The sequence below is a fragment of the Hyla sarda genome, chromosome 11 (genome assembly GCF_029499605.1).
Source record: "Hyla sarda isolate aHylSar1 chromosome 11, aHylSar1.hap1, whole genome shotgun sequence".
Lineage (NCBI taxonomy): Eukaryota > Metazoa > Chordata > Amphibia > Anura > Hylidae > Hyla > Hyla sarda.
The window spans coordinates 88,084,371-88,096,600 of record NC_079199.1 but is presented as its reverse complement, the minus strand read 5'-3'; the positions used below and the strand labels follow the sequence as shown (position 1 = coordinate 88,096,600).

At 44.3% G+C, this 12,230-nt stretch overlaps 1 protein-coding gene across 4 annotated transcripts in view; it reads left to right on the top strand.

The window, feature by feature from the left end:
• Positions 1-12,230, top strand: part of ADAMTSL4 (ADAMTS like 4) — a 190,183-nt gene that overhangs the window by 154,312 nt on the left and 23,641 nt on the right. For all 4 annotated transcript variants that reach the window (XM_056546340.1, XM_056546337.1, XM_056546338.1 and 1 more), the window contains exons 8-9: positions 1,484-1,656; positions 11,933-12,041. In XM_056546340.1, the coding sequence (XP_056402315.1) occupies positions 1,484-1,656; positions 11,933-12,041 (282 nt within the window). The remainder of the gene's footprint in view (positions 1-1,483; positions 1,657-11,932; positions 12,042-12,230) is intronic.

Sequence of the window (12,230 nt, the reverse complement as noted above, 5' to 3'; positions counted from 1 at the left end):
CATAGATGGTAGTGTTCCTAGAGATATGAGAACCTAGACTATAGAGTTAATGGGGATCTCCAACCAGCAGTTGTTGCAGAAATACACCTACCAATATGCTCCGATGCCACTGACAAGGGCGACTTTCATCGAAAAAGAATAAAAGTGATGAGGCTGGCCTACTACCACCCTAAGAGGAAGCTGCTGTCCAGAAACCTCAGTCATGGGAATAATTTACCTTAAAGTGGTTGTCTGGGGAATTAAAAACATTTAAAGGTTGTCAGGTTGCCAGTCCCGTTGGTGCCAGGGTTCTTGTTTCTCTCTTCCTCCTGTCTCGACATACAGAAAATACCCACTAAGCCAACCACTGGCAGTGCAGGTTACAACTGGGACCAGTGATTTGCTAAGTAGGCATTCTTGGCATGTTGAGAAATCACTAAGAGACAGTGAGTGGACCTAAGCACCATCAGAATGGTAGCAGTGTGGGTAAGTATCCTTTATTTTTACACAGAACCCTGACTCCTTTTAGAATGTGTTTCTTACTGCACACAACCCCTTTAACCCCCACTTTTTTTTTATTATTCTGACAACGCCAGTACAACCAATCTTTAAGACAATCCTCTAAGTAGACTGGTCCACTGGCTCAATTGACACCCCTTACCAGTAGACTTTACAGTGTTTGTCCAGACAAAAGGACAACTTAGTACCTTCATAGTGTTACCACTATAAAGCTATTCCTTACTGCTGTTCCCCTTAAGTAGTGTATCCCAAATAATAGTGCTAGACCCCAAATGACACCATCACATAATTACGTCATGCAGAAGGGTCACAGATGAGTGGTTTTCTGAGACAGTCTAATGAATCCAGGATTATGTTAGATAAAATGTTGACAGAATATCTGATGTGTCATTTGACAGATTGTAGGGAATGAAGGATTAGGCATGTTGGGTTTTATCATGCCAATCTTCCATGTTCCTGCAAGAGATACATCACTGTCCGGAAGCCGCTTTCCCTCTCTACACTAAAAACATGCATGCCCAGCTGAACCAAGTGTCCATGTTTATGGTTGAGTTTGGAGGAATAGCTGACAGCTAAACATGGTCTGTATAAAGCAGAACATCGTAGGAACATGAAGAATTAAGAGGTTTTGTAGATTGGAAAGTTGGCTCTATATGGGGCCTGAGGGTGGAAATTCAAACAAGTGGTGGATGAAGTAGATTACATGTAAATAATTACAACTGATAGTTAATAGCCGGAAGGTTACAGAATGGATAAAGAGGAATGGAAAGGATTAGCATTGGGAAGGATGTAAAAGCTTAATACCACCAATGTTAATTACATTAAGGAAATTAAGTTTTTGAAGTAAGCAATGTAGAACTTGGTAAGAGAACAAGGAAGAACAATGCTTGTATAAAAGAACAAGGTTGCGTGAAGGTTGTAGATGACATGTGACACATCTATCATTTTATGCCTTGAAAGTTCACAAGTTTTAATCCTGTTTCAGCCCTGAGAAATCGATCAGGAAAATCTATTATTAATGGTAACTGGGCAGTAGATCCGCCAGGAAAATATGAAGCAGGAAGCACTGTGTTCACCTATACCCAACCTGGACGTGACGAACAAGAAGGAGAATCCTTCACTGCCCCTGGACCGACTTCTGAAGCTCTTGATGTCTATGTAAGTACAAACTCGTCAAAATCCATTCCTGGCACATCATATTATTTGTTCTATATTTACTCTATTAGTAATATATAATTTAGTTAGAGGGTAATGTTTCGTGAAACCATAAGAATTTTTTTGAAACATTGTTGAAAAACCATACATGCAGCCCCAAAAGGTGTTGTCACATATGGACAGGGAAGTAGTGGAGCCCTAATCTCACCCACAGCCCCTGTCCCTTCCTATTGCATATCCGCCCTATGCGACGGATCTACAACCACGAAGACGGTCCCTGCCTGGCTAAGTGCTGGGAGTGTCCTGTCAAAATAACAAACTTCAAAAATACTCAGACACAGGTCAGGGGATTGCCTGGAATCCCAAAAGGGAAACAAAAATGATAACAATACAGAGGGAGACAAACAACCAACAGATTAATCAATGTCAGCAAGCCGGAGTAAGAACCGAGAGAACCAGAGGAATGCCAAATCAGAAAGCAAGGGGTGAATCTAGGAATACAGAGCCAAAGAGAGGTACCAGAAAGCAGAATACAATACAGAAAGCTAGCTTCAGAAATAATCTTCTTTCATTGGTGAGGTCTACAAGCACATTGTAGGTTCATATAGCAAGCTAAAGAGGTGTAGTCACAGCAGAATATGATAGGTGGGCAAGAAAGAACCATGACAGGTCAGGGCATCGCCACGGCAACAAAGCCAGAACTAGAAAATTTTAATCTCTCGGACCAGACTGGGATGAGTCATTGCAGGTGTAGTCAGTCTGAATTGGCAATGGGTCCATTGATGAAAATAACAATGCAACCATAGGAATTGGTTGGATGTATGAAATCAATGGGATGTGGATTATAGAGAAGTAGTGGCCACATGCTATTTTTTGCAAAGGTGCCGGGCTGTCTGGTCTTTCTTCAAGTCATACCAATAATGACATTCATGCATGGTTTACTAGAACACTGTCACTGTCAGATTTTTGGAACAACTGATGGTTTAGGCTTGGATCATTGATGATCAGGTCATGTTTTTGGTACCACAAAAAATTTTCTAATTTACTGACAAACTTGTCATAAAATATTCTTGTCCACAATTATTTTCCAAGTGTCCAGTAGATGGAGGATGATCTTACATCCAGAGAAGTGTGTGATGGGACCCTCAGTGTTCAGTAGGCTTTATGGTCCAGTCTTTTTGATCGTTCAGAATCAGAAACAAATAGCCTCATGATTGGCCGGGGTCATTAGGAGAAACATCCTATGGACAACATATGGACTTCTATAGAAGGTGAATTGCTATAGTTTACACTGTCGTATGGTGTCACACAGTTTCTTGGGTCTTTAAAAAAAAAAAAAAAAAAAAAAAGCTCCGCCCCTAGATATCTTATCCCCTATTAGCTGCGGCACCCCAGACATCCGGTGCACAAAGTGAACTTCGCTCCGTGCCGTATGACTGGCGATGCCGGTCCGAGGCTAGTGACGTCACGGCCATGCCCCCTCAATGCAAGTCTATGGGAGGGGGCATGACTGTCATCACACCCCCTCCCATAGACTTTCATTGAGGAGGTGTGGCCATGATGTCACGAGCGGGGCGTGACCGTGATGTCACAAGCCTCCGGCCCTGCATCCGATGCTCTAAACGAATGCCGGGTGCAGCAGGGAGATCGCGGGACCCCCACGATCAGACATCTTATCCCTTATTTGGATAGGGGATAAGATGTCTAGGGGCGAGTACCCCTTTAAGAAGTCTTCTCTGTTCCTTCAGTAATTTTTCCCAAATATTCAGTATTTTGTACTATACACCTTATATTCATGAGTAAGTGGCCCAGAATTCCCAGGCTATTTAGCAATTTGCTCTTTTTATGACAACCAGATGGATTACTCAGTGTTTCTCTCCGGGGGTTCACGTGCCAAATGAGGTCTAATTCAAACCTTCTATGTTGAATGATTTACAATTGATGTGATTGCACCAGTTGTGCCTCCTGTCTGTGCCAAGCTTGAGGTTAGATCATGTGCGATGAAAGAGAAGCTTTGCCTGCTGCTGCCTGGGGTGGGCAAATTTAGGAGACATTCTGCTAAACTCCTGAAAGAATAGATGTTATAAAAAAAAGTATCAGGATATGATTAACACATGGACCTCATAGGTGGTCAAAGCAAGGGAAATAGAGGAGCTAGAGACAAGGCCAGGTGAACGAGTCAAGATCTTTGGTGGAACCAAATGCTTTGTTACTAGGTGGGCTTTTATGTACTCATACTTCCTATTATATGCATTTTTGTTGAAATTCTGTCCCCATGCTGACCTTGGGACTGCAACAGGTTCCTGTTTTTTATGCCTCCCATCTGTATCGCTGTCTCCACGGATAGGATACACCTAAAGACTTCCTTACCCTATCCAAGAAATTATTTGCGTGGAAACCCCTAGGAGGGTGGAAACAGTCCCTCTCACAATTATTGGTTTTCAATTGCAGCTTTCGAGCACCCAATATGTTTTTGAACCCTAATTGTTTCACGTACCTGGGGACATTACTGGGGACCAAAAAAACATTCAGAACATGTCCAATAGATATTTTTATGAATGGGACAGAATTCCATTGGCACCATAAATATAACCAGGATCCAAGGAGGCCACTCTCTTATACTTTATGAGTTATAGTAGTATGGAATTTTCAGCTGTTACTGGCGGCATATGTCAATGCCTCTTCTTATAAATTGTATTTATCTTTCCATTTTTGAGAAATCTTGTAAAAGGAAAGAAAATGTTTTCTGCAGTCCTGAGTTCCAAGTTTGGATTTATTTGCAAACCACAAAAAATGGAACACAATTTTGTTAAATTTCCTGTTATAAAGGGAAAGAAAACATAGTCCATTTATAGGTACATGGTGGGTTTCATAGAAATGTATGATATATAAATCACATGAGGTTAGGTAGTCCAATAGAAACTCTACCTGTAACATACTTCAATTCAGTTCAAATCAATTCAGATCAGCGATTTGGGGCAATTCCGGGTCAATCGGGTCCTGGTGACCCGGAAAAAAAGGATGATAGGTGCCGTCCGAGATGGCACCTATTATACTTTAGCAGCAGGGTGAGGTGGCATGATCGTCCAGATTCGGCCTGCTGTGGGGGTGTCCCCAACGGCACCCACTCCGCCCCTGTTCCTGTGGGCGAGAGCGGGTGCCGGGAGCCTTCACCTGAAGCTGGGGCCCTCGATCCTTGGCATCGGCAGCGGGATCGGGGCCCCAGCAGCAGAGGCGGCGGTGGATCTTCACTGCGCAGCAGCAGGAGGTAAGCCTGGCCTCCTGCTGTTGCTAAGAAACAACTCCCATCATGCACACAAGGGCATGCTGGGAGTTGTTGTTATGCAACAGCAGAGATCGCGGGGGGTCCCAGCGGTCGGACCCCCCGCAATCAAACACTTATCCCCTATCCTGTGGATAGGGGATAAGTGTCATACCGCTGCAGTTGTCCTTTAAGAAAGTAAAAACATGTCAACTTTATGACGACAACATAAAGTAGACATATTGTATTTGTGAATCAATATATAATTTATTTGGAACGTCCATTTTCCTTACAAGCAGAAAGTTTCTAAGTAAAAAAAATGCTAAATTTTTAAAATTTTCATCAAATTTGGGTATTTTTTACCAAGAAGGGATGCAAGTAACGACAAAAACTTTCTATTATGTTATGATGTATATCTTGGTTGTGTATTCTATCAGAACACTACGTATAGTGTTCTATATATATAGATATATATGTAACAAGTGGATTTTCAATCAGGTCATATTGTAGTCAGTCAGAGGTGATATTCTGTGACACCTCTGTCTGACATATGGGGGCCAGCTTAAGCTTTTGATGTATTTATATACTTATAAGTCACTATAGCACTGTGACCTTACTGTATTATAAGGTCTTTTTAACAAGTATCAGTAAAGTTTAAATTTTAGGTTTTTTTTTCTTTTCGATTTTTCTTTCTTTTAGGAGTCCGGGAGGCTAGTTGCAACATGGCTGTGTTGACAATTATTAGACTAATTACTATTCAGCAGTCTGATTTGTTTTGAATTTCGAGATAATTATTAGATGCCATGTTGCAATCCCATTACGATCTGTAGGTTGTGCAATCAAAGTTGCTGTGTAACTCAAGTACATTTCTTAGTAGGTCATGTCTCCGGACTACTGGTTTCCCCAAAAAAACATTTGTAGCAGGTAATAAATTGCCCCTTTTATTTATTTATATCTGGGGAAGCTGAATAACAATCAATATGGCTTATTTGCCTTGTAAAAGCCGGGTAGGTGTCGCTAGGTACTTAGGCACATATCTGGGATAATTTTTAAATTTTTTTTTTTTTTGGGGGGGGGGGGGGGGGGGATCAGTTTTTTTGGCATGGTTGCCCCCAAACCCCAACCCATCAGTGTCTTCCCAACATACTACATGGCTTGTAATAAAATGATAATTTGTGGCGCCAGGATTAGGACACTACTAGGCACGCTGATAGAAACAGGTCATATCCCTGTGGTCTCCTATGATCCCCGTACAGGGGCGCAGAAAGTTTATCCAAACACCGAAAATCTCCAAAACAACAAATTTGATCAGCAAGAAAGAAATGTCAGGCTGGTTTTCAGCAGGAGATATGAGCTGCAGGGATGGCGGACGGTGAGATCATTGCTGCTCCCCATTGTGATTAGCTGGACATCCGCAGGCCGAGGCCTTTGCTTTTCTTTGCTGACCTGTGCCCTAGTTGGGACATAGTCAGGCCCGTGCTGCCGGTGTAAGTCACTATAATGATTCATATCCTTTTGGACTGATGAGCTAATTGTTTAGGGAAGCCGATCGGTCTGTATACACCAAAACTTTCCCTTCAAACATTTTTCTGCTTTCTTAAAGGACGTGTCCAATTTTGCAACTAATCTTTTAGGGACCTTAAAGGGGTATTCCAGGGAAAAACTTTTTTTTATATATATCAACTGGCTCCAGAAAGTTGAACAGATTTCTAAATTACTTCTATTAAAAAATCTGAATCCTTTCAGTACTTATGAGCTTCTGAAGTTAAGGTTGTTCTTTTCTGTCTAAATCCTCTCTGATGACACCTGTCTTGGGAAACGCCCAGTTTAGAAGAGGTTTGCTATGTGGATTTGCTTCTAAACTGGGCGTTTCCCGAGACAGGTGTCATCAGAGAGGATTTAGACAGAAAAGAACAACCTTAAAGGGGTACTCCGGTGAAAACCTTTTTTCTTTTAAATCAACTGGTGGCAGAAAGTTAAACATATTTGTAAATTACTTCTATTAAAAAATCTTAATCCTTCCTGTACTTATTGGCTGCTGAATACTACAGAGGAAATTATTTTCTTTTTGGAATGCTCTCTGATGACCTCACGAGCACAGTTCTCTGCTGACTTTATTATAATAAAAATAACGCTTTATTTATTGTTGTCCTTAGTGGGATTTGAACCCAAGTTCCCAGCACTACAAGGCAGCAGTGCTAACCACTGAGCCACCATGCTGCCCTTTGCATACATCTGCTATGCACGGTTGCTAAAATGGACAGAGATGTCAGCAGAGAGCACTATGCTCGTGATGTCATCAGTGTTTCAAAAAGAAAGGAATTTCCTCTGTAGCATTCAGAAGCTAATAAGTACTGGAAGGATTAAGATTTTTTTAATAGAAGTAATTTACAAATCTGTTTAACTTTCTGGAGCCAGTTAATATATAAAAAAAAAATTCCCTGGATAACCCCTTTAAATAAATAACAGGACGTTGAATATATATTTTTTTTTAACTACTCTTTGTGTGTGTATGCAGCTTATATGCCAAATTATGCGTCTCCATAGGCCCTTGCAGTCATGGTATACTCCGCTCTCTCTGCTCCCTCCTCTACTGTCTTTAGGTTTGAACAGTGTTTTGCAACCAGTGTGCCAGTGTGCCTCCAGCTGTTGCTGTCTTGGCCTGCTGGGAGTTGTAGTTTTGCAACAGCTGGAAGCACACTGGTTGGGAAAAACTATGTTTGAAGATGGGGCGGCTGAAGTAGTGGAGTAACATGCCTATTCAAAGGATTTGTTTGTAGTCTGTAACCAGGGAGACATACAGGCCTACATAGGAGCTGTATACACAAAACGAGAAAGGGCTATGTTTAGTGCAGACCCATGCAGCCTCCTTCTAGGGGAATATCTCTACTGACACAGCACCCAAAATAATGCTCAGACAGACATAAATCTCGTTGTGCCTCCATATTAAATTTGTGTGGAGACTTGGGCTGCCGAGATTGTCCGGGACTTTTAAACATACTGCAGTATGTAAGGACTGGATATGAGGTTGGGATATGGGGCCAGAATATGGGGATGGAATATGGGGACGGGTTATAGGGTCAGGATAAGAGGATGGTATATGCAGACAGGATATGGGGTTGGGATATGGGGCAAGGATCAGAGGACGGGATATGGGGCAAGGATAAGAGGACAGGATATGGGGTTGGGATATGGGGCAAGGATAAGAGGACAGGATATGGGGTTGGGATATGGGGCAAGGAAAGGAGGACAGGATATGGGGTCGGGATATGGGGCAAGGATCAGAGGACGGGATATGGGGCAAGGATAAGAGGACAGGATATGGGGTTGGGATATGGGGCAAGGATAAGAGGACAGGATATGGGGTTGGGATATGGGGCAAGGATAAGAGGACAGGATATGGGGTTGGGATATGGGGCAAGGATAAGAGGACAGGATATGGGGTTGGAATATGAGGACATATTGTTAACATACAGCTGGACTTTGAAGAAAAGATATGAGTTTGGGATAAGAGGACAAGAGCGTCATTGTTGCTTTTCTTCTCCCACAAAGTTTCGGTAGGAAGATGGGGAATGCTGGGTACTCACCTTGTTTTATATATAGCTGTCAATCACTAATAAAACTGCCTCTTGGACTCCTTTCTATGCTTAGGAGTCCAGGGGGCAGTCTTATTGGTAATTGTCATCTATCTCTGTACACACAGCCATAGGTAAAATAATCATTGTATGGGACCGCCCACTGGACTCTAAAGCCCAGAATGAGCAGACACATAGATCAATAGAATACAATATTTTCCCTTTTTTTGGTGTCCTGTGGCTGGTATTGTCATCTGTCATACTTTTGTGTTGTGAATTTTGTGTTCTGTCCACAATGTTTCTTGCCAACTGTGAACTCTGTCCCTCTTGAGCCCTATCTTGTGCCCTATCTTGTGCCCTATCTTGAGCCCTATCTTGAGCCCTATCTTGAGCCCTATCTTGTGCCGTATCTTGTGCCTGTCACGATGCCGGCTGGCAGGAGGTGGATCCTCTGTGCCAGAGAGGGATTGGCGTGGACCGTGCTAGTGGACCGGTTCTAAGTCACTACTGGTGTTCACCAGAGCCCGCCGCAAAGCGGGATGGTCTTGCTGCGGCGGTAGTGACCAGGTCGTATCCACTAGCAACGGCTCAACCTCTCTGACTGCTGAAGATAGGCGCGGTACAAGGGAGTAGACAAAGCAAGGTCGGACGTAGCAGAAGGTCGGGGCAGGCAGCAAGAATCGTAGTCAATAAGGAATAGCAGGAGGTCAAATACACAGTATGGACAAACACAGTAACGCTTTCACTAGGCTCTAAGGCAACAAGATCCGGCAGGGAAGTGCAGGGACAGAGAACAGATATAGTCTGGGAGCAGGTGGAAGCCAATTAAGCTAATTGGGCCAGGCACCAATCATTGGTGCACTGGCCCTTTAAGTCTCAGGGAGCTGGCGCGCGCGCGCCCTAGAGAGCGGAGCCGCGCGCGCCAGCACATGACAGCAGGGGACCGGGACGGGTAAGTGACCTGGGATGCGATTCGCGAGCGGGCGCGTCCCGCTGTGCGAATCGCATCCCCGACGGCCATGACAGTGCAGCGCTCCCGGTCAGCGGGACCGACCGGGGCGCTGCGGAGAGAGAGACGCCGTAAGCGCTCCGGGGAGGAGCGGGGACCCGGAGCGCTAGGCGTAACAGTGCCCTATCTTGTGCTCTATCTTGTGCCCTATCTTGTCCTGCTCTGCCTATATGTCACTGCCATAATACTTATAAACAGAGGCATAACTTGCAACAGGACCCTGTGTGCCTTTTACTATATAGGCCTCTTATGGGGCAAATGTGCCTTGGGGCCCCTTAGGCACCAGGTCCCGTGCAGCTACTACCTTTGCACCCCCTATAGTTACGCCCCTTCTTATGAACCAGGAAGACTATTAAGAACAGTTTATAGTATATCTCACAAATCAGAAAATTCTGCAGTAGAAAGAATAGTGGACGGACACGAGATTTTATAGTGTTGATGTTTATTTTCTACCATTTGCTCAGCACAAGTAGCTTCCAGGCGGTGGTCGACACATTACTGTTACCCGTTTATTACTCAGCAATTTGGACACCAAAAGCTTTTTCTCTAAACAAATGCAATTCAGCCTGTTTATTGGCTGATAATGGTTTTATGACATCCAGGACGCTGATCTGTGGGACCAAGAGGTCAAATTGTGAAATCCTGTGTAACCATTGAGGTCTTATTGTGCAGCCCTATGAAACGATAGTCTCTTACTGGTAAATACTGGATAATATGGAAACTTCTAGACTGAAGTCATCATTACATATATTGCTGTTAGTTCAATACAACCAACACCGCGAGCTGTCGGCGCTCTCCTGATCCACTGTATATAGGAGCTCTAGCACCACCGTGTGTCAGACCCATCTTACTACAAGTTGAGTGTATAATGAATGGAGGACTAGCTGGAGCCGGTATATTGAAAGACTGAAGCCTAATGTTCCATAGGAAAGTCTTCTGCATCTCTTCAGACTTTGTCATAATTACCCTCGTACATTAGATAGAAGTAACAATCTAGTTAATTTGGCACCAATTCTGTCAATATATATTATGCTTGGATGTAGTAGTTGGTCTCAAAAAATGGGAGACTTCTAACTTGCAGCTATCCAGCTGTTTCCAGCATGTCCAAATAGCTATCTATCTGTCTCTCATATCTATCTCATAACTCTCTTTCTCTCTCTCTATTTCTCTCTCCCTCTCTCTTTCTCTCTCCCTCTCTCTCTTTTTCTCTCTCTCGCTCTCTCTCTATTTCTCTCTCTTTATCTCTCTCTCCCTCTCTCTCTCTTTCTCTCTCTTTCACTCTCTCTCCCCCTCTCTTTTTCTCTCCCTCTCTTTTTCTCTCTCTCCCTCCCTCTCTCTCCCTCTCTTTTTCTCTCTCTCCCTCCCTCTCTCTCTCTCCCTCCCTCTCTCTCTCTCCCTCTCTATTTCTCTCTCTCTTTCTCCCTCTCTCCCTCCCTCCCCCTCTTTCTCCCTCTCTCCCTCCCTCCCTCTCTCTCCCTCTCTTTTTTTCTCTCTCCCCCCTCTCTCTCTCTCTCTATTTCTCTCTCTCTTTCTCCCTCTCTCCCTCCCTCTCCCTCTTTCTCCCTCTCTCTCTCTCTCCCTCCCTCTCTCTCTCTCTATATTTCTCTCTCTCTTTCTCCCTCTCTCCCTCCCTCCCCCCTCTCTCTTTCTCCCTCTCTCCCTCCCTCCCTCTCTCTCCGTCTCTTTTTCTCTCTCTCCCCCCCCCCTCTCTCTCTCTCTCTCTCTCTCTATTTCTCTCTCTCTTTCTCCCTCTCTCCCTCCCTCCCCCCTCTCTCTTTCTCCCTCTCTCCCTCCCTCCCTCTCTCTCCGTCTCTTTTTCTCTCCCCCCCCCCTCTCTCTCTCTCTCTCTCTCTCTCTCTATTTCTCTCTCTCTTTCTCCCTCTCTCCCTCCCTCTCCCTCTTTCTCCCTCTCTCCCTCCCTCCCCCCCTCTCTCTTTCTCCCTCTCTCCCTCCCTCCCTCTCTCTCCGTCTCTTTTTCTCTCTCTCTCTCTCTCTCTCTCTCTATTTCTCTCTCTCTTTCTCCCTCTCTCCCTCCCTTTCCCTCTTTCTCCCTCTCTCCCTCCCTCCCTCTCTCCCTCCCTCCCTCCCTCTCTCCCCCTCTTTTTCTCTCTTTGACCTCTGGGGTTGGAATGGAGCAGCTGCAGACCCCTTTCCAATTACCACCCCCATAATATTACCCTTTTTCTTTGTAGCAGGGCGTTGGTGCCCAGGTTTGGCAACATCTGAAGGTTCACAGTTTGGAGACCACTGCTTTACAGCTATGTTGTTTTATCCATAGGTACCAACAGTTGAATATTTTGCCCAAGACTACCCCCCAAATTTTCCCAGAAATGGCCCTTTTAATGCAGATTAGAAACCAGTCCCTTACTAAAAACCGGCCCCTCTTGTGACAAACTATTGGAAACGCTTTTTCTTTTTCTCTTCCGTTTCTAGATGATATTTCAGCAGGACAATCCAGGCATCTCGTTCCAGTATTTCATCTCTGCACCACCCAGCTCCGATAACCCCAGTCACGTCCCCAATGTCCAGCAACAGGAGTACGGTAAGAGACCCTTATAGAGATACCTGGTTCTCTTTTACCTAGTAGACTTGGCTGAGCATCGAGTCTACTGTAGAGTAGGGGAAGTGTCATTACTGGGGACAACCAGAAATTACCACCATATTTAGAAGCAGCTCCTTACTTTTTCTTGTGAACGTCATTGATGCACATGTTATCTATTATTTCCTTGTA